Raw genomic sequence first — 23,094 nt, 5'->3', positions numbered from 1 at the left:
TGTGGGGAATAATATGTGCAAATAATAAACTTAATAAATGTATCATTTAATAACTATTATTGTAATATAATGTAATACATTTATGTGATGTTATTATAGTATTTATAGGTGCTGCACAGGGAGCAATTAGTTGTTGATTTTGACAACTTCAGGTCAAAGCTCAATAATTGGACATCATATAAAAAGTTATTCTGAGTCATGAACTCTCATCCCTGTTCCTACAAAAACAAATTCTCTTCTTTGTCATTTGGGCAGTATCCTCATTGAAAACTTGGGCAGTAACCTTATTGAAAACTAGAATGACTACAAAGTTACACCTAGCGTTATGACATCCTCAGCTATGATTTCTATGACATAGAATCTGGGACTGGCATCACAAGAGTACTTGTTTTTGTATAACTTGCCCTACCTATCTGAATTTACTCAAGTCAACGCCGCACCTTTCCTCAGTTTACCACGTTTTTACTCAGAAAGGATATGTCTTGTAACATCAAATCACCACTAGATGGCAATAGAAGCCAAACATTTGAGAAAAGTTAAGTGGCGCCTCTGCTATTCAATGATGCAGTATGTTCAATTTATATGTCAAATCGCTGTAAAGAAAAACAATCAAACGTTTACAGGAGTGACATATACATGTGTTTGACAAACTGTTAGTTTAGTCAAAAAATACAAGCAAATACATGTTTCCAAAAGCCTAATTTCATCCCTAGTTATAACGGAGTTGTCAGTAGAGGAGGTAAAATGGCAAAATATAATTGGCGAAATTAAAACAGAAACTAGTCATTCCTGCTGAATTCAAAATATAGTGCATGTTTAGATGAAGGAAACATTATAGTCAGGATTTCTTTTCCATTTATTTCCAGCATTCTAACCCGCAATGGAACACCCAAATCGAGCCAATAGAAAACTAAATCCAAACAATGTCCATGTCTGATAGATGATCATTTAAAAACGAAAAACGCAACACTGGAGTCTCAGTTACGTTGGCCATCTATGATTTAAAGCAGGGGCTTTCAAGCATGGATTGAGGAATATATAGGCTACAGGTCCTCAAATAACGCCAGAGAGGTCCTAGGATAAACATCTTCATCAATTCCACAATGGCATCATACTGTTTGTAGTAAATATAGTATATAGACATAATTTCAATTTTTATGAGACTTCTAATATACTGTGTACTTCAACGTGCAATATGGAGGCATTTAGCCCAGATATATCGTCATATTGCCCACTGAGTTGCCACAAGATATTTCATGGGATGTTTTAAACAAGACTATGTTAAAGCGCTAACTGATATGAAACATCCACAGCCACAAAGTTATAATGAGACGCAGTGGGGGATGACGTCACGCATCTCGAATAATAAGAATTAAGTGACAGGCTGCATATTGTTTTGTGGGAACACACGTCACAATTTTTCAAAATAAAAGCAAGTTAACTTTAAGGGTTATTGTTATGTTATTAAAATGTTTCAGTTGTGGTACAGTAGTGTATTACCATGTTGCTTTCGGTTTTTAAATGATTGGTGAGGACACATTTTACTAGTATAATTTAAAACCTTTCTGGCAGTAAATATCAAGCAGAATGAATGTATCCAACATGTATGGAATTATTCTGAGCCAGCCACAGCTAAGCTAATAAACTTAAATGGTAAGGCTTGCCAAAGGCTGCTCTGTCCACAGACTTACACACTAAATCTGCCATTTCATGTTTTGTTGCCAATGTCTAGCTTACCACATTGGCCTCTGAATCACGGAATCAGAAGATAAATCCCAAGTAACTTGTGGGCAAACACATCAATACAACGCACTGACCGACGGTTGTCAACGTGACACGTCTGTTGTTTGACAGCCTGGTTAGCCCAGTCTTGTATGTTACTGTCGTGGTCATCATATGCACCTGACATAAATCTTATCTTGCTGCGGTGGCGCGTTAACATGTTCTGTTATGTACCCTCACTCAGAATGAAGACGCGAAATCAATCGTGTGCATTGACTGTTTTCCCTTTTTATCCCAATAACCACACTAAATGTGTGCAAAGAGTTCAACAGCATCTAATAAGCAACTGGAATAATAAGAGTAGACTACCGCTTGTGTTTAGTGGCGTTTACCTCGATCATGTCCCAAACTGTTATGTTTAAAAGCTTTTGTCGGTCAAGGGTGACCACCAAATTAGCGAAAGAGGCTCTATCTTCACAAGCTGCCAGTTTGTGGTACTTCTGAAAAAGAGAGGAAGCGTTAGGGCGGACAGCTGCCTTCCAGTCTCCACCGCTGGTCTGATATTTTAGCGCTCAGTGGTCTCTCTACCACTTCCACTCCGGGTCCCACATGGGCTGCAGTCAGTCTGACATGACGTCATCGCTTCCGCCCTGCTCTCTCTCTCTCTCTCTCTCTCTCTCTCTCTCTCTCTCCCCCCCTCCTCCTCTGTGTCGGTGGCGCTGGCCGCTGCCTACAGAATCCAACATGGAGTAACAGGAGATGGGGCTCGTACGGGGCCACCCTCAGCAACATCCGCGCACACTCTAAACCACGGGATTTCGGCAGTCAAGTTTATCCTTGCACGGCACGTAAGAACAACTAAACCAGAGGGCTCCTACCCAGGGGATTTACACTTTCGATGGATACACTCCTCTAATTAATTATAAAAAAAGAACAAAAAGCGGCAAGACGAAGCAGGGAGAGAGAACAAAGGCAAACATCGAAAAAAAAAACTATTGGAAAAACGGTGCTACAGTATGTGAAAGACCAGAGGCTGCGACAAAAATGAAGAGTGCAGAATGTATACCCGCCGTGGGAATTCATCGTAGGTGAAACGAAAAAAATGACCGAAGAAACACACCCAGACGAGTAAGTTGCTAGACTTTTAAAAATGGTCCTTTTCCCATATTTGATTGCTATCAGTTGTGCGGAATTCGTGCGTGTGTGGAAGTTGTTTCTTTGTACGCTAACAGGTGAGATACGTGCGCCGTTAAGAAGTTAGCGAGGTAACGAGGTTTCGTCAAGTTGCGGCACTGTTTTCGCACTTGAAAACGCTTTGTTGCAATATGTAATTGACAGTGGACTGAGCGAGGGGTGGCTGGGCCCCCTCCTTGCTCCACGGATTCAGTCTTGAGAAGGCAGGGGGAGGGGGAGGGCCGAGGGGTGGGGGTGGATCGGAAACATTTTGTAAAGGGATTTACAGTGAATAGATCTTTTAAAATGTGGCGTACGTCCCCGGACATTAGTTACGTAGCGAACGAATGCAGTTAGCTCGATTTCCTTCCCGATTTTGGCATTCGCACGATGCATTGAAATGTTTAAGTTTTGCTTATGGCGCTGGAGCGTTGGTGTAATTTGTTTAGCTAGGTAAGACTGCGAGAGAGGCTTTCTTTGTGGACCTGAATCAAGTGATATGTAATATCCGCCATTTCTTTTCTTGAATCGTTCCAATTTGCATACCGCACTTCATTCATAAAAACACCAATGGGGGAGGCTGGGGGTGCCGCGCACGTAGCTGGCAAAGCTGGACACATTTTCAACCAACAAAACATTTAGGTCATTATAGTTTGATCATTAGAGCGTAATATAATTTTGGAACAGCTGAACGTTTATTGGCCTGTAAAGTCAGACGATCCAGATAGACAGTTGGGTAGTGGCGTAGCTACCGCATTTGTCTGCAGTCATCTGGAAGCGATACAATATGGTGAAATGGACACACTGCTGTTCAGAGAATCAAAATAAATGCAGCGGGCACAATTTTCAAAATGTCTTGATTCTCTGCGTGCGTTGTGCACGACGCTTTGTGGCAGTAGCCTTCTATATATAAGACCTAATGGCATGGTTACGGGTTAACGTTAGCTGTCGAGATAACCGATGTTACCATGCTGCAAAGATTGTCTCACAAGCGACAAATGCATGACATAATGTTCGTTAACAAATATTATGTTGACAGTGGAGAAGTACCGTAAATTCTGATCCGTCAGGGTCGCAGAACAGCGAGCCTGTAATAAATGTCGTAACCAACAGCCTGCAGTTCATGAGTGAACTCACACAGATTTAGAAAGGATACTGAATATCCCCACGCGAGGATCAATGTTACACACTAATGGCATTAGGATTACAGGAGACATTAGCCAGGTTTACACTCATGGGGCTAGGAATTAAGTCTCCCCGACTTGTCCTAATAGTAAAGATATGTAATGTTAAGCGTCATCATTGTAGATAATGTTCGTGATGTCTTTAAAGTTCTTTATTTGAAGCCTGTGACATTTGTGTTAGGCCTTTACTTTTTTGTTGGCCTTTTGCTTTAAGGTTTGCTTTCTTTGATTAAATTATTTTTTTTAATCCCTGTACTTGTTTGTATCTGATTATGTCCTAGGTCTTTATCTTGAAATGTAGAGATATGGCAAATCCTTGTCACAAGATGTGAGCACCTTATGTCTTTGGAGTTTATGGCATTCTCTGTCACACCCTCTTGGATACACAAATGACTCTAGGGGAATGCGAATAGTAGCAGTATAATAGAGGTTATGAAATGTTTACTTTCAGGATAGGTCTCACGAGGAATGAAGGCAGGGAAACGTAGGCCAAGTTGTGAGATGATTTTGACCTCAAAAAGTCATAATGCCAGTACAGTTCTGCGTTTGATGTGGATTGAAATGATTGACTCAAGTTTCATGTCTGGGCTTTGAATGACTTGCGTACTGTGTCAGCCTTCCACATTTTTTACATTTACCTTAGGCTGTGTACTCTTACTTTGGTGGAATTACTTCACTCTGCACATAAAATTAAGTTTATTCTGTTGGCTTACATTTCACTCTATACAGAATATGAGTGGCCAGGTTTGACTGATGCTCAGTGCTAGTTTCATCACCTCACTGCCCTGCATCTCTGCTTCTCACTGGCTGGTCATCTTAGTTTGTGCTGAAATTGTGTCATTAGTTATCCACCTTCGGGGACATTTCAATAATTGTGAATGAGGTGAGTCACAACTAGAAAGTCATAAGCCACAAGGCACTGAACTCCTTTCCTCCCCGTCTGCGGAATCTAGTGTATCGGCATGACAGAATGGTGTGTTCGGTGTTGGTGTTGCCAGTCAGCTCCAAGGAAAGACAGGTCCTGAATAGTCTACCACCTATTGGAGGAAACTGGGTTATTACTTTAAGGATTGGAACAGCAGTGATATCCTGCCTAGAAAATTGAAACCTCTACACCCTCCAAAAACATGGTTGTCCTCTTACATAAAGTGCCAGAATGGAAGTTAAACTTCCCCTCTCCGCAGCAATTCCCCCTCGCTTCCTGAAAAAAGGGGGGGCAGGGTCAGCGGTAGCTTCATTGATCACAGTAATGATGCCCCACAACCACTGAACCAGGGTCTGTCAATAATGGCACGGGGGAACAACAGTGGAAAATGACATTCAGGAAAGGTCACCAGCAACCGTCTCTGCTTCCCAGCCTCATACAGTAAGGATCGATTTCATATCAGCCCCCTCGTTATGAGTTAGTGTGTCAGTTTTTTCGCCTGGGTATCAGGGCACTGTAGGTGTGGAGGGGGGGGGGGGGTGGCGGGGTGTGGGACCCAGCAATGGGGCAGACCCGCAGGAGCACACATGCTGCAAGTGAATTATACCCCCTCAGGTTTGTTTGTTGATTTGGACTTCAGCGAGGAGGGGCATTCTGTTATGCACAGAGCCGATAACTCCTCTACTTGTGTAACACGTGTCCAAGAGGCAGCAAAGAAGGGGTTTGCTGCACCCTTCTCGGAGGCTTTTTGGCCATTCCTGGAATGGGCCAGTTAGGCCACATCTCCCTGCACATCCCCAATGGAGTTTGCAGGTACAAGAGGAGACCGTTTTCCAAAATTGTGTTGCTTAACAGCATCCAAGAATTGCAGAACAAACTAACACAAGCTGGTTAAAGGCTACGACGTGCTGGCTCTTCGCTGCCCAGTGAGAGCACCGTAAATGCATAACATGGAGAAATGCACACATTGTGAGCATAAAGGGTTTCGTTTTTTTTTTTCCTTTTATCATCTTAAGTTGTCTTTTAAAAAATAAGTCATCCAGATCTCTTCACTTTACTCGTGTTAAAGAGTAGACAAAAACCTGGCAGGTTGCTTTAGATGGCAAAAGCATCCAGTCCTTTGAGTCGGCCTGCCAGGTCCAAGCTGCGAGAGCAGAGATTGGTGGCGGGGAGTGTGTGTGTGTGTGTGTGTGTGTGTGAGGGGGGGGGGGGGGGGGAGGGGTGAGGCCTGCCCACACACGGGTTTATGGCTCTGCTCCACACAGCGGAGGACTCCTGCCCAGGTGCCCCCGGAGCTCCAGATGCTGTGCAGGCCTTCCGATGCCTGGGCTGGAGTGAAATAAATATTTGACAAGTTTAAAATGCAAAAGGCACCAAGGGAAGTTTTACAAGCACGTAAAACCAAATTAAAGTCTTTGGTTGAACGCACCAAGTGTAAATCAGCCTTGTAAGGGGCTATTGACTCATTTTGTGCTTGCTGCATCCAGCTGAATGCTTTCCCTGGGTTTCATGCAATATGGCTTTTCTAAACAGGCCTAGTCTTTGGAACAGCCATGGCAACGTAATATTCCAAGATCAAGCTGAATGTGGTAATGATAATTGTGAGATAAATCCCTGACCATTTGTTCTGAGGAGCAGTGTTCACAGGCTCTTGTCTGACAAATATTGACACAGAAGACAGCCGGTAAGCTGTCACGAGTGGTTAAACCCTGCACTTTAATTTTGTTCTAATATTTCTAATGTTGTTCATTTGAATCCACATAAGAGGATGTCCGGGGTGTATATGGCTTTCCCTCAACCCTCAGCTCCCAACAAGGGCTTACACAAATCAGCTTATATCTAATATGGGTCATATGTCCCTTTTCATGAAGATGGCCTGGGGAACTGAAAGTAACCCCATGCCTCTCTTTTTTTTTCCCAAGCGCTAATCCTAACATTACACATGTATTTTGTTTACATGAGTCTGTGACGTTGGGCGTATTGTCACAGCACGTTGCAGAGGGCTCAGCCAAATGGCAATGTGACAGGGCTAATGGAGGATGGATTTCCTTTACTTCCACTCGATAGTGACATCGGCTGCCCCGCGCTCCGCTGCGGTATCGACTCCACCTCGAAACGCAGCACGTTTCGGATTGCTGTCAACAAGGAGTGTGCGAAGCACACGCAAGGTCAAAGCGCTTTTTTTTTTTTTTGTCCCCGTGGTGCTCTCGGGCCAACGGCACAGAGCCCCGTCGCAAAAGTGCATTATGTACCCTGAAAGGAGGGGAGATAATACAGTCTTTCGTGAGTGTACTGAAGTGAGTTCGACTGCTACCACGCTGCTGCGCTGCTAAAACGGTAAAGTGAAATCGGAAGATGCTGTGTTGAGAAAGGAAGCTAGTGTTTGTCAGCCTTCATGCCCGGCCTGTAGACCCGGTCATCCCAGCTCTGGTCAACCTTGCACCCAGTGATTTTTACTTTGACTAATGCCACAGTTTCCTCAAGTTTCCTCTGTGTTTGCTAGGATCTTTGCTTCGGCTGTGAAAATTCATGCATTATCCACCACAGTACCCCCGTGTTCACGTCATTTGGAATCATAGGATTCAAAATAAAATGGCGGGGAAAGTCTTAAATTTAAAATTTGAACTGAAAGGATGTTTGGCAAATTAATAATGAGGAAGTTACATATTGCAACGTTACCATGCCGTCACAATAGCTTGTATTGGGAGGTCTCCTGACTGCAGAGGGCTCCCTTGTTACTGAGCCTCAGAAGCTGGAGAGTCATCAAAAAATTTCTTTCAATTCCTTCACTCAGACAGGAGGTGCTCATGGGAAAAAATGTTCCTTCTACTACAGAGAGAGATACATCCCGTGCAGGTCTCCAGCTGCTGCCCTTTCCCCATCTTCCATTTCCAGTTTGTCACACTGACCTCCATCCCCTCCACATGGTTATAAGCAAGTTCAGGCCAGATCCCATGAATTTCAGGGGTCTACATTGTGTCAGGAAAAAAAAAAACCTTTCTCTGCAGTCCTTCAGGTCAGTTTAAATAAAAGGTGTTGTGTGTTCTGTAGCTCAGTGTCAACTCTGCCTCAGCTTCACCTGCTAGGTTGTTAATATTTAATTGGATTGTTCCCTAGAATTTTATTTCTTTTTCCGTCAGCCCAAGATGTCGTAAAACGGAATCGTTTATTTGCCTAAGCCACTCCACTACTGTAAACTGCGCTGTTCAAACAAGGCCTTCGGTCCGTCTTCAGACAGCTGAGCTGGCTGCTCCCTCCCGCTCCTGCCAAGGAGGAATGCTGTGCATGATGGGATTTAGGTCAACAGCCAAACTTCTGAACAGGAAGCTATCTTTGAGTTTTATGGTTCAGGTTGTTTCTTTTTGCCTGCAAGTTTTCTTCCTAATGGCTTTTTAATGTCACCCTGGAATGTTGTGTATAGTTCTGTCCATTGCCGTTAACCCCTGCTTCCTATCATTGGTGCAATTCATTGTAGTAGATAACAAAAGTATGACGGTGACGTGAGTCACTCGGATGCATCAGCTATATTATTGTAATGATTCATTAATTATTTGTTGCTTTGTTGCTTATTTGCTGTGAACGATGAAGTCCTGCATGTTATTTTTTTTGAGATGACTATAGGTTTTGGTAATTGAACAACAGCCTCGCTGTTGAAGTTTCTTGAATGGAAGGAACAGGCCTACACTATTATGTGCTGTACTTCCAACCTTACTGCAGAGAAGAACACTCGGTGTTTTGTAACTGTGTGATTCATCCAGACTCGGTATGTGCAAGGTCTGCATTTGAGTTATCCCTGGCCACATCACAAGGGCTCCCCCAACTGCTTCTCATATATGTGGCTCAATCTCTGCTGCCAAACATAAAAACATGAAGCTCTGAGGATTTCCCTAGCAAGTCGTCAGCCGGTACGAGTTCTTCAAAAAAAACACGCACCTCTTCGGGGTGGCTTTCAGTCGCTGCTCTAAGACAATGGTGGGGGATGGGGAGGTGCTAGAGCAGAGAAATGCAGGGGGGAGTGGGTAGGGGGTAAAATTGGGTGCTCTAAATTTGTACAAGGATGCAACTTTCGTTTTGAATGGCCGACACGCTGGCTCACTAGTATCACAGCGATATCTAAAAATCCCCCCCCCCCCCCCGCTCATGTGCCATTTTTAATGCCTGGGCAGCAGAAACGATAAACACCATGCATTTATTTATAGTTGTGCCGTGCTGACAATATCTTCCGGTATTGCCTGATGTTCGTTTGACCGACATGGAAGAGGCACGCCGCTCCTTTTCCTTCTACACACGCTTGGGCGTTTCATTACATATGCACGTAAAAAGGCTGTTTCATTGCCTACATATGCATTTCGTTAAGAACAATTTTAATGAACCGGAGTGTAGGAGCTTCTGTATGTACATGGCACTTTGGGCACTCCCACTTTGGTGTGTGTGCGCGTGTGTTGTCATGCCTGTGTGTGTGTTTGCGTGTGTAAGTGTATGCGTTCGTGTGGAAGGAGTGGAGTGACCTTATCCTGCAGGTCATAGGCTGCGTACATGTGAGCCTTCACTAACTGCAAATGCTGCAAGAGAGGCACTGTACATACGGGTAAAAAACAAATCAAGCCACGAGGTATAGCTCTCTCACTGTCTCGGCGTGGGGAAAATTGGCCCATTGTTTTTACAGTTGCAGGCGGAGATGGCTGCAGCTTTAAAGTTGGACCCAAAGAAGTCAGTTGACCAAACTCCAGACCTCCTCACAGTCGATTCAGTGGAGCTTTCACCCGGAATTGATTTACCTCGCTGTATTTTTTTTAATTTATGGAGATGATTCTGTAAATTTGCAAGCATGCGCATTTAACATTTTTAATGAAACCCATATGTTTTCTCGCAATTTTTTTTTATGTTTGGGTTTGGAGTTTGGACAGGCTAGGTAGGGTGAGAAGGGCCCTTATCACAAAGGAAGTAACCGACTGCAATTATCAGAGAATTGGTTAAAGTGTTGGTGCCACTTGGACAGACGATCTTTTGATCTCTGCGTCTTTCTTTCATGTGTTTCTTTGGGGGGTTGGGGGGGCCAGCAGCCATTTACCTTTTGAGAGAGGTTCTGTTTTTGCTCAGATTTCAAAGTGAAAACAAAACGGGAGGCGCGGGGGGTGGGTGGGGGTGGATTAATCGCCCACACATTTGAGCTCCGCTTCTCTCATATAAAATAGAACTTAGTGGCTCCGTTGAAGCATGTTCTCATATTAATGACAGTGAGATTAATGGCTTCCATGGCCTAATCTGAAAGAAACTGGAATTCATCTTTTCTTTTGAAACCACAAAAGTTGGTGTTGGAAAAGCCAGGGAAAAAAAAGGCAAGGCCTTTGTTTTTGCTTTTTTTTTTCCCCCTCCCGGCCAGATGTTTTCCATCTAGAACATATTTGGAAATATTCGATTCGAAATATTCATTTCCCTCTTCGCGAAACGCGACGATCGCGTTTCATCTGAACCGGTCCTGCTGTGGTATCGCCGTGAAGGCGGTCAGCACAGTGTTTCCTCCAGGGTGCCAGAAGCAGGCGGCCTTTGCATCAGGACTGTCTTAATAAAGTGCAACGCTGCATCGTCCCCACTGGGTAACCACCAGGCATGTGTTCTGTGGCCACAGATTATATGCCTGTCTTTGCAGGCTGTGTATTTTTTTTTTTCTTCACAGTGTCAACTGCCACCCTCACTGTGACAATGTCACTCTCCCGTCCCTTGCACCTATCACCCAAGGCTTGACGCAAATGACCTTTCATTTCGGTTGTCCTCTTTCGCTTTTCACCGAGGAAGAACTCTGTGGTCCGCTGGGAAAATGTGGAGGAGGAGGAGCGTCCGAGAAAATGGAGGATCCTCTAACAAAACCGAAACCAGCACGCATGAAACGGCGTGGTGGTTGGCACAGGTTCAATTCGGAGCAGTGGTCTTCCCCCTAGCTGAATGTAGATATATCTGTAAGGCCCAGTCCAGTGAGCTGAGGCATCTGCAGATATTTCTAGCTTTATGGTCGGCTCTAGACACCGGGTGTTTTCAACGTAGATGCAGCTGTGACATGACCGTCCGTGTTTATGTATCAGTATCTGCTCTGTGTCGCTCTGTGACTTTTGTGGAAGTGAAACTCCTGTCCGTGGCTGCAGTAGACACTTTTTGACTCTCTGACATGATGTAGGATGCCACGTGTAGGTTTTTGCCACCCTTCTACAATAATGTTGTAGCACATTGGGGTTGTACATTTGAGCGCCATCTTATACACAAAGATAACTGTGGTATGAGACCCAAGAAGTTCCACAGAAATCCCCAAAACTGTACTAGTCATAGAGTCAAGAGGAAGTTGCGTGCTGTACAGTGTTAAGCTATTAAATTTCTCTATAGAATTTTGCTGACTAGCCAGACTAAGCTCTGGTATTTCCATAAAAAAAAACCTGTGATAAGTTTTTCTTTGAAGCGACTTGGTCTTTGATTGCCATTGTTCAGGAAGGGAACAGGGCTCTGAATGTGCCGGAAAGTGGCATGGCCGCCCCAGCGAGAAGCAGGTGTGAGAACGTGTGACCGGGGTGATAAAAAAGCACAAGGAGCAAACGAAATGCTTGTGTGCGCATGTGTGTGTGAATGTGCGTGCGTGCTTGTGATAATCCATACATCTTAATAATCCATCTGCCTTGACTGGAAAGCGCTTTGGGTCAACTCCTGTTGTATTTAAATGTGTTATATAAATAAGTGACTTGGCTTGACGTGTGTGTGCGTATATATTTGTGTGTGCGCACGTGTCCTGGTCAGCGAATGACTCCCCCCCCACCCCCCCCCCCCGGCCTCCTGACACCCTTGTTCCTGCGGGCTTGGCTTTTTACTTAAAATCCATGAGCTTACCTTTTTACAACCGACAAAATCTAAATCAGAACACCCGGTGCCCAAGTGCGGGCCTATGGGGATAATCACTGGCTCTAAACTCTCATGGCATGGGAAGGCCTTAAGAGCACATTGGTCAGTGCTGCAACACACACATGTCCCAAAACGGAGCTCCTTTATCTTGGTGTTCGGTTTTCATTGTCAGAGCTCCTCCATGCGCTAGTGTGTGTCAGAGACTGGGCGGGAGTAAGGGGTATGGCTGTAGGGTACAGACACCCCCCACACTCCCCTGGTGCTGGGGTGGCGTGTGGCTCAGACCACGTAACCCCCCCCCCCCCCCCCCCCCACACACACACACACACACACACACACACACCCTCCCCACACCCCCTCCCTCTCCGTCTGAGGGGCAGGATGGGAGGGCTGAGGCACTGCAGGCCGCCGGTGAATGCGGAATGGCTGCTCGCTGATGACTCATACTCCACAGCGCCGTGTGTTTGTCAAGGAGACTGAATCATATGTGGGGAAGTGCTCCGAGCAAACAGCCTGGAAAGCGAGCGCGGCCGCGGAGATGGTGGAGCTGACGGGGGAGCCGCGTCGTGCCGACCGCCGGAGCGCCCCGGCCAACGCCGTTCTCCCGCTCGTGTGACCGCCACCCCGGAATGTAGAGACATGTCAGATTCCAGGAGGTAAGCCCGGTGTCACATTGAAAAGCTTCCCTATCATCCATCCCTCCATCCTCCTCCCCCCTCTCCTCCTCCCATGATTGCTTTGTTTTTTTTAATTCTCCCCCTTCACGCCGCAGTGTCTCCTTACATACGTGGCGTTGGGATGCGGTCAGACAGACTCCTGACGGTTTTGAATTACAGGGTCGTTGTGTGGTGGGTGAACTGATGAAAATGCAGACAAGGGGCTGGCTGGTGGGGCACGGTGGGCTGTGCTTCCATATTCGGCCAGGTCGTGGCTGATTTGTAAATGCAGAGGGGGTTAGATCTGCTTTACCTGCGTAAGGTCATGTAGGATCGACCGTGTAATCCTGCCCTCTGTAAATACCGTGCGGCTCTCTCTCTCTCTGTCTCTCGGTTTGAGGGTAATAAAGCCCATTTCCTGTCAGCAGAGGTATCCTCTCTGAACTGTGGCTTTATGTCTGTCTTCTTTGAAAAGGGCTGATTTCCAGAGGAACGGGGAGAATTAATGCTGGTTTATCCCTGAATAGGGAAGTGCCTCACAAGTGCGTCATGGTAATTACCTAAAAAAAAATACCATTTTGTCAGAGAGAGGTGTGTGTGTGTGTGTGTGTGTGTGAGAGAGAGAGAGAGAGAGAGAAAGCTTGTGTGTGTGAGCTAGTGTGTAATCGTGTAAGAGTGTGTGTGTGTATGTGTGTGTACATATGTGAGTGCATGCTTGTGTGTGTGGGTGTCTGTGTCTGCCTGTGTGTCTGCCTGTGTGTCTGCCTGTGTGTCTGCCTGTGTGTCTGTCTGTGTGTGTGTCTGTGTGTGTGTGTGTGTGTGTGTGTGTGTGTGTGTGTGTGTCTGTGTGTGTGTGTCTGTCTGTGCATGCGCATGTGTATGTCTGCGAGTGAGAGAGGGAGACCAAGGAGAAAGGGTCACCTCTGCAGGGATACAGCGATTTGCAGCAGGTTGGTGAATCGCTGCGGTGATGGTGGGCTCTTGTGTGGCAGTGCCGGTAGCCCCCGGGCCTGTGAGCCCGTTCAGCCGTCTTCCAGCCTGCCCCCTCACCGCTGTGCTCCGTGGGTGTCATCAAAGCCCAAACTCAGCCAATTATGTAAGAATTACCGACTACACTAACAGCTGCTCTGAAATCAGCGAGATCACCACGTCCAGCAAATTAGTCAATGTTCTCGACCCATCTGGAAATCATGTTTTGCTTTATTCTCACCAAATTCTTACCGCCTAATCATGGTCTGGATTTGTTTGTTTTCCCTATTAATAACGGGCGTAATTTCTGAGGAACAATTCACAACTCCACTGAAGTGTATAAAGACTGCATCTTAACACTCATTACCACTCACTGACACAGTGGATATTAGCTTGATGGTTTATCTCACAAAATGACCTATTTCTGAGTGTGGGGGAGCACAAATAGCCTAAATTTAATGCCAGCTGTAGGAATGACGGCCAAGGTGGAGTGTTGTTTTTTTACGGAACCCTCCACCACCATAGGTTGCAGCAGCCAACACGCAGCAAATTTGCAGGTGAAAAAATAAATGTTAATTTTCAGTCAAATTTGTTTTATTGTGCTGTTTAAGAAACCACATCATTGTTTCAGATTGGATGTAAATGTGTGTGAAAATAACTGCAATCACGAACCATCAGCTAGGACAAAAATAAAGCTTTTTCTGTTCCTATTTTTTTTATTTATTAAAACTGATATTGGCCTTGAGCAGTGGCATAGGACTGCAATTCACAGTAGTCATAGAACTCAGGGTGTTGGGAGGTCGTTTGATACTTCTACTTGTAGAGTATAAACAACCATTGAGTCAAGAATAGCTTATTGTTGAGGTATAAAAATGCAAGACGTTTTTACAGTTTTGGCACAGAGGTATGTAGGGCTCATAGTAGTTAGGTGTGTGTAGTAGATGTGTTATCACTCACTTATTTGATTCTGGTTTGTTTTTGGGATTATGTCGCTTTAGGAAAGGATTTTTCTTGGGCCCATATCTCTCAGAACTGTATTTTTTCCACACATACAGAAAACGTGTTTTGTTACTTTTCACGAGTCTTAACAATGCTTCTTTATCCTTTGCATAAATATTATGCAGTATTTCATTCTGGGCTATTTTGGTGCAAGCACATGTTCAAACATTCTCCCTGAAATATTTAGCTTTAGAATGCTACCCATTAATATGTGGCATTTTTAGGAGACGTCTAGTCTCCAAAACATTGAAACATGACCAATATTTGACTTGTATGGAAATGTTGTTCAGTGTACCTGCACATACTTTCATATGTATGCAAATATAAAAGCAAAAGCAAAAACACATGGAATGGTAGATACAGAGACACATCAGTGGTTTTCTTGAATTCTGAACTCTCCCATGTGCCTTTGCATATATATATATATATATATATATATGTATTGTAGGAAAGAAAGATAATCGGTTACTTTAATTAAAATTAAGTCAGGCTGACACTGTTTATAAGGCTGCTTTATAAGGATATGGCTGCAAGATAGTGCTGAGCACTTTCTGTATAGCTACCAGATTTGAAATTCCAGATAATTAAAATGTAATACTACCCTTTACATCTATCTCCCAAGGGCTGTTAAGATCCTGAAGCACTACCACCTCCATTAAACTAGCAAACATCAGGTAATGTTTCAAGTGCGAGTGAGTGAAAGAGAGTTTTTTAACAAGTAACCATGTGTGATTTTGTGAAATTTTTATAGGTTTTATAATTTTCACGGCTCTGGTGGAGAGAAAATGTGGAATTACAAACATTTAGCGGCGTATTAATATTTACATATCAAAAAAGCGTGCGTGCATACATTCCCATCCAAGAACACGATGAGTTCATATTTCTGAGGACAGATGTGGAATTGAGTGCAGTGCAGAGCAGTTGTCATGGTGACACCCACCGGAGTTGTGGAGACAGTCAGCTGTTCGAGGGAAGGTACATTCAAAGCTCCTTGATTTTTCTTTTGTTTTTCTATGGGCTCCCAAACCATGCCAGAGCTCCTGTTGTGATTGTATCATTGCTTGTAGCCGGTGCTTATTAACTGATATTGGTAGTGATAGTCGAGGTGAGCTAGCTAGTTAGCTGAAACGCAGCCCTTTATTAGGCACGGCGACATTCATTTAAATATTACAAAGCGGTAATAGCTAACAAAGTAGATACTGTCACAGTTATAAATCATTTACCTGTTTCTTCTCCATGAGCAGTGAATTCGGACCAACTTTTTCACGTTAACCATTTCATGCACTGACAGTTTTGAAATGGGTGTGGCCAATTGGCTGTTGGTTCCCACGTGGAGTGACCTTGACATGATAAAACCTTGACCTTGAGTGTGATAGCAAAATCTTGATTGTTAGGACGTTCTCTCCACCTTGCTGTCTGACACCAAAGAGTGCTCCAAACAATATGCCACTGAGGAACAGTGCCCTATCACCTAATGCAGTCTACATTTTCCATTTGCAGTTGTGGGACCATGGGGACAGCCATATCTTTATACTCAGAATGCAGCGCTCAGTTCGTGACATTCTCTGGAAAGACACTTCACAGTAGCTGTCAATGTAGCTTTTGCATTTCTATAATGAACACAAGGGTTTTTTGATGAAATTCAAAAGGACACAGAACCAACAAGAAGATTGTCCAGCACAGTGCTATTACTCTCAGTAGGAGCAGTGAGCGCTTATCTCCTGACCCCAAATGCACTGAGTGCACACCTCAAGAGTCAACCGAGGCCCCCTCTGAGCCCCATTAGGCCTACATGTGCACAGCCACATTGGGGCAACAGCATGGTTCAGTGGAAACATCCACCTGGTAGGTCTTTTCATAAAACACAGCACCAGTTTAAAGCCTGATTGTGCCTCTGTAGCCCTCCGTAAAAAGCTGGGATTGGTAGAAGGTCGAGGTTTATTTTTCATGCAGCCCACTGTGGGGCCCTCGCCCGCTCAGAGTTTATAAGTTGCTAAGGAGTGGGCGGCCCCTGTCCACATCACTGCAAACGGACGCGGCGTGCATTGTGACCGTTGTTTTTGTGTTGTAACCGGGGTGCCCTGTGATCTCCGTCGAGCAGACTAAACGTTGCTGGTGAAAATATCTTGAGTGTTAATTTCCAATCCCCAATCCTGCGGTTTCTCTGTCGCCCATTGCAAGCTGACATCATTCCGCCTCTCCATTTTTTTCCCACACCCTGGCTCCGCAGCCAGTCTTCTGTTTCTAATTGGCCAGAATTAACCAACGCTACAAGCCCCAAATGAGGTTACTCTGGTGGGCTATGCTGTGCGCTGATTTCAGTGTGTCAGCTTCCCGCCCAGCAGGTCGGGTCTTCTCATTCGTTGTAGCCATTCTCAGGGTTTTGTTTTTCTTTCCTCTGTGACCCACTGGGTTTGAGGTGAATGGAGAATATTAAAGAAAAAGCACAGTTTCAAAAAAGTGTGAATTTATTATGTAATTTGCATATGCATCTCTGCCCCTCAAGGGTTCTACTCAGAGCCCTGTCAAGCGCTCAAACAGGCACAAAATATCCCTGAATAGCGCGAATATCGAATTAACCAGCTGTTTCTTAATGCCTTGGGACTTGGTTGCAATACGTTTCCACCTAAAAGCAAGCTGTAGGTGTAACCCTTTCCGACCACTTAAGCACGATACAGATACGTTATAAATGTACGTGCTTTTTTGCAGCAAAGAAATCTTTCTTCATTGATCCTTCCCTGGATGTGGTTACATTGGGTGGCCAGAAAGCCTTCACAAAAGGCTCTGTCAGTTAACCACCTCACAGATAAAAGGGTCGCTTGGTTTGTCACTCATAAATGTGTTACTTCCTTGACGTGTCCGTACACGTCACCTTTCCTTTTATCCGCGTTTCGATCTCGCCGCCACCGGGCCGTCCCACAGCGTCTGAACGGGAGCGCACGCACACCGGTACACGCCCGACAGCGCGGCCGATTCGCCGAGACGCCGCCGGCCCACGGCCGAAAGCGGCGGGGAGGACAGATGGGAACGAGGCCACAGCGAGACACCTCCCAGCCAGACCGAGGTGGCAGAAGGACCGGTGGCTTCAGACGCCTTTGTACATTCTGTCGTTCGTTTTGTATGTTATTTATGTGGAAGTCAAAACTCTGCCAAAAGCCTGGAACTATCACTCTTGTTGTTTTTTTTTTTTTTTTTTGTTTTTTTTCCCCTCCTCCTCCTCCTCCCCGCGCAAGCCAGATGGCCGGCCTAATATGCTGAGGGGATACATAAAAATTTTAATTTCAAATCTCTCGGTTCGCTTTGAAGTCGGCGGTCCTCGTGGACCGAACGCAAAAATGTGCTGTACATAAGGAAACGGGCCTATAACTTCAGAATTCCTCCCAACAGATCAGAAGAGAAAGAGTGAATGCCTCTGTTTTAATCATGGCCAGGCACAGAGGAAGGCACAGCATTGTGGGGGTGGAGAGGGAGTGTAGGCCGGGACTGCACTATTAGGCCAGAGAATGTAGAGAAAGCAGAGTGTTTGCAAACCTGAGTTATTGCGTGTGTGTGTGTGTGTGTGTGTGTGTGTGTGTGTGTGTGTGTGTGTGATCTCTGTGATCTCTGTGTTTGAGTTCTGTGCTTTGGTCATGATGGCGTGGTGTGTTAGTCTGTAAAGTTGTTGTGTGCAGGTAAAAATGCTGTGAGTAGATGGTGAATGTTGTGTGTAGCCTAGTTTGCAGTAGACTGTGCAGGTAATAGATACTGTGCAAATCACAAAGTTTTTGGTAAGTGCTGTGTACAGGTAAAAGATGCTGAGTGTATCACAGTCTGAAGTAGAAAGTGTGTCCAGACTGTGCACTTCCTGTGTTCCATCTTAGTGTGAGGTAGATGATATGTGCTGTATGTGTCATAGTGTAAGGTAGACCGTATTTCTGGTAAAAGATCCTGAATCCTAGAGTGAGATGGGTGATATTGCTGGTAAAAGGTGCTGTGTATATCATAGTGTGAGGTAGACGGTAATTCTGGTAAAAGATGCTTTGTATTTCACTGTGTGAGGTAGACGGTATTGCTGGTAAAAGATGCTGTCTATATCATAGTGTGAGGTAGACGGTATTTCTGGTAAAAGGTGCTGTGTATATCATCGTGTGAGGTAGACGGTATTTCTGGTAAAAGGTGCTGTGTATATCATCGTGTGAGGTAGACGGTATTGCTGGTAAAAGGTGCTGTCTATATCATCGTGTGAGGTAGACGGTATTGCTGGTAAAAGATGCTGGGTATATCACAGTGTGAGGTAGACGGTATTTCTGGTAAAAGGTGCTGTCTATATCATCGTGTGAGGTAGATGGTATTTCTGGTAAAAGGTGCTGTGTATATCATCGTGTGAGGTAGACGGTATTGCTGGGTAAAAGATGCTGTGTATATCACAGTGTGAGGTAGGCAGGGTGTGCAGGCAGCGGATGCTGTGCATATCACAGTGTGAGGTAGGCAGGGTGTGCAGGTAGTGGATGCTGTGACGGACGGCTCTGCTCCAGCATATGAATCATCAGCTTTGCCGCAGCACTTCCGCTGCTGTGATTCCGGCCCTGGATCGTTTATGTAACTCCAGCAGCCAGCTCCACCATGCAGTGGCGTGTCTGCTCTCCCGACGGTGGACACTAGCCGGCAACACACACACACACACACACACACACACACACACACACGCCGCTGTCGTGCTGAACAGGCCATTGTCACACGCTGTTATTAAAGAGAGTGCAGCAGGCCCTCTGTTGCATTCCACAGTGAGCGCGTTTGATTTATCACATGTTGATTGTTGGGGCTTGGACCGAATTCATCGCGAAGTTGGCCCTCGAATACGTACTGCAGGGCAGACCGTGAGAAAGATCCTTGTCTTCTGTTTCTCATAATCTGTTACGAGGGAGTCACGTCCCCCTATGGAAGCCTGCTTTTTATTTTTGCGTTTTATTTTATTCATTTGTCACCATGCTGTGGATACATCTCTAGTCCATACATCTCCGCTTTGCCTATTGCACATGTTGAGACGAGCTGAAGACATGTTTGTGCATCCACCTAAAAACAGACCTGTGTTTCCCCCAGTTTGGTGGTGATCCAACCTGGGCAAAGTAGCCATGACAGGGGTTCAACACCCAATCCGTGCCATTATAATGCGGCTCTATAAAGCAGCCGCCTTAGTGGTCACACCCATTTTCTTAACGTCACCTGTGCGAGAAGCTCAGCGATTAAAGTCACGCGGGGAATGTCTCCGGCTTTGCAGGTGCTCCCGATGTTTTAGCTGTCAGGACTGTTTGAGAATTAATTCCGGCACGGACACACCGCTTTCGCAGAGGGGAAAGCGAGTCCTCCCAGCCGGTAGCTTGTGTTGGCCGCGCGCGTTTGCAGACGGCAGAAGGTGAGGGGGTGAGCTTTCTCAAAACGAAGAGAGAGCTTTGGTGCATTTTCGTGTCACAGATGGATGAAGTGACTCACTAAAAAAAAAAAATTCTGAAGGGGGGAAAAATGCATATCCAACCAGGAGCACATGCAGCAGGATATGCTACATAGGAGCTTAAGACTGTGTAGGTTTGCTGCTTTTCAGTGCAAGGTGTTCTCTTGATTATCCATCACAGCAATAGGTTTCTGACCTGTCCATTTTGGCCTCACAGGCCATGGGTGTGCACGTGTAGTTTGGACGCACAGAACACGCTCTCTTTCATGGGCTTCAAATGTTCATATTGTCAAGAGGATTTGCTAAGATTTATTTAGTCACTTTTGCTGTGGAAGATGGACAGCATCCACAACCGAAATGTCTCCTTCCTGTGACTCATGGCTGCACAGTTATTTTATTAGGCTTTGAATGTAATGCTTTATGTGCTGGAACCCTAGCAGTATGCTGGTGTATGGTCATGTAGGAGGGTGGGGGGAATGTGTGTATGTGGCTGGTATGAAGGTCAGCGGTCGTTCTGCGGTTATCCTGCATCTGTGTGAAAGCCTAGCTGAGGAGTGAACTTCCGGTGCCAGCGGCGTTTGCGCATATTGTCATGAAGGAGCACGACCTGGCTTACCAGACATTTGTCAGGCTTAACAGCACATCTGGTGACAACCGTGCTGCAAACTGAGGTAATGTATGCACAAATGCTGAGCAATCCAAAGCAGTTGGTGTTTCACCTCCACCAATGAGCACACAGTGGGTGTTTCAGCTCCACCAATGAGCACACAGTGGGTGTTTCACCTCCACCAATCAGCACACAGTGTTTCTTATTCCATGAAGGGACGCTCCCCTCTGTGCACTATGCTTGGCACTTGGTTGTCACCGGACGTACTTAAGCCCGACCAAAGGAGGCAGGCCCGACACAGCTGGCATTAAAGGCTAGTAGAAGCGAGGTTAGGCGTGCTTGACTGACGTGAAGCCGAGAGGTCACCTGTCGGTCAGTCAGCAGTCAGCACACACCTGAACCGCCTTCCCACCTCCCAAATCAGAGTACGCTCCTGTGGGACGGGGGGTGCATGATGTCATGGTTAAATGCACTGTCAGCTGCAGTAGAAGCATCCCACTCCAGCACAGATGGGCTCTCGTAAGTCCTCACGGAATTAGGGGAAGAAGAGGTACTTTTGTTTCTGCCCCCCTCCCCCCCGTTTAAATCTGGGATCAACATCAGATGAGGTCAGCATTCAGACGAACCCCCCCCCCTGAGTCCAATGAGAATTTGGTAGGTTGTCCTGCGCCTTCAAAAACACCAGTGCATGCAACAGCACGCTGATCTCTCCCACAAGCTCAGTCACCACCACGCCAAGGCAGCCTATAAGCACTGGATAGCAGCCCCTCTGTGAATATTGTCCTCCTGTATGTTAATCGCACATGTCATAAAATGCTTGATTAGTCACAATACCTGCCCAGGGACCAGGGCAGGAGAGTGAAGAGTGGCTGATTGGCTTCCGGTCTGTTGCCTGGTCTGTGGCTAACTGTCATGTTTTGTTTGTCTCTGAAGCACCAGGGTTTGTCACACCCCAAAAACCCACACTAGCATTTCAACCGGGCTGTCTCCCTGGCTGTTTCAACTGTTTCTAACAGTCCATGGTTAAAACTCCTCTCAGCTGTCTCGAGCTACGTGGCTGGTCGAATGCAAGCGCAATTTTCTCGGCCCGTCCCTCAGCCTTGGACACCTCTGTGTGACCCAGAAGGACAAGGGACCTGAGCCAAAGGGCAGCCCTCTCCTGGCGACGGTGGGCCAATCGATTTAGTGACGGTCCTGTCCTGAGACAGCACCTCGCCCGTCCCCTCCTTGGTTAATTATTTATCACGAAAATCAGGTTACTTTATATGGCTGACTTCCTGCTTAGTAGGCACCACAGAGGAAGAAAAAAAACAGAAAAGGTGTTAGTATAGCAGTGTAAAGCAAATTCAGGGGGAAACCACTCTTCAGCTTGTGACCTGCGTGTGCAAATACTCTCACCAAGGACATTGTGCCTTTGTTCGCACGCTAGTCTTTTGATAGATGATGAAATACCGGGTCATGCACAGGGATGTAAACCTCTGGCTTAACAACTACATTATACCCTGTACCTGTTGTGTAGGTATCCATTGTATCAGATTATATCTAAGAATTCTCTTTGATACGATGAGATACGAGTTGGTACAATACAGGACAATATGATTCAGTCTAATCATAAAATCATCCCGTGCGTTTAGGAGTAAAGGCATGTAGAGAGTTGCAAGAGCTCTAGTTTAATACAGATTGCTGCATTAATACAAATAAAAATCAATACATTTAAAAAAAATCAACGGTAGGATCAGGTTCTCACCCGCAACATTGAAACAGCAGTCTCATCGTTTTGTGTCAATGCATCGATTTAAATCACCGTTCACAAATGCATTGATAGATGTAAGAATACCGAGTGGGGTATTGTACGTTAAATGTAATTCTTTCTGAACCTTTGACTCACAGTGTAAAAAAAATATTTTATTTAATATTTAAGTGTGAAATCATGGGATGATGGTCTTGTATGAATGGGAAGAAAACTTCCGAAAGTGTGGCGGGGGTTTCCCGAGGTGGAGTCTGCCGGCATGTGAATGTGCTGATGAGTGGAGGTTTCTGTGTCATGCTCCGACTGTGTTCCTTTGAGTGGTCTGAGGGCGACTTCAGGGAAGACCCTGCATCCCAGCAGGGGGGTGGGGGGGGGGGCTTCTCGAAAGGCCTGCAGCTGGGGAAAACCTGCAGTGACTCACCCAGCTTCGGTAAATTTTTATCCTTTGTTGGAAGTGATTGTTTGGAGACAATTCTTACGCTTACCATACATTAGACCAAAAAAGTTTGTTCTTTCTTTCTCTTCCTTTCTTCGTTCTTTTTCTTTCTTTCTTTCTTTCTTTCTGTCTCTGTCATGGGCTACCAAGCAAGCAATGTCAGGTAAATAACACCGAATGAAAGATTGTTTTAAGGAATGCTGAGTCACTATGAACCTGCACCCTCCATCCTAACTCCTCCCTCTCTCTCTCTCTCTCTCTCTCTCTCTCTCCCCTCCTCTCTCTCTCTGTCTCTCCTGCTCTCTCTCTGTCTCTCTCCCCTTCTCTCTCTCTCTCTTTCTCTCCCCCTCTCTCTCTCTCCCC

General features: G+C 45.5%; 1 protein-coding gene across 1 annotated transcript in view; it reads left to right on the top strand.

Annotated features, from left to right (window-relative positions):
• The first annotated feature begins 2,456 nt into the window (after positions 1-2,456).
• spred2a (sprouty related EVH1 domain containing 2a) overlaps positions 2,457-23,094 on the top strand; it is a 33,058-nt gene continuing 12,420 nt past the window's right edge. The window contains exon 1 of the mRNA XM_036532315.1: positions 2,457-2,850. Coding sequence (XP_036388208.1) covers positions 2,825-2,850 — 26 coding nt within the window. The 5' untranslated portion in view covers positions 2,457-2,824. The remainder of the gene's footprint in view (positions 2,851-23,094) is intronic.

This window comes from Megalops cyprinoides, chromosome 1, assembly GCF_013368585.1.
Source record: "Megalops cyprinoides isolate fMegCyp1 chromosome 1, fMegCyp1.pri, whole genome shotgun sequence".
NCBI lineage: Eukaryota > Metazoa > Chordata > Actinopteri > Elopiformes > Megalopidae > Megalops > Megalops cyprinoides.
This window is presented reverse-complemented; position numbering and strand designations above follow the sequence as displayed.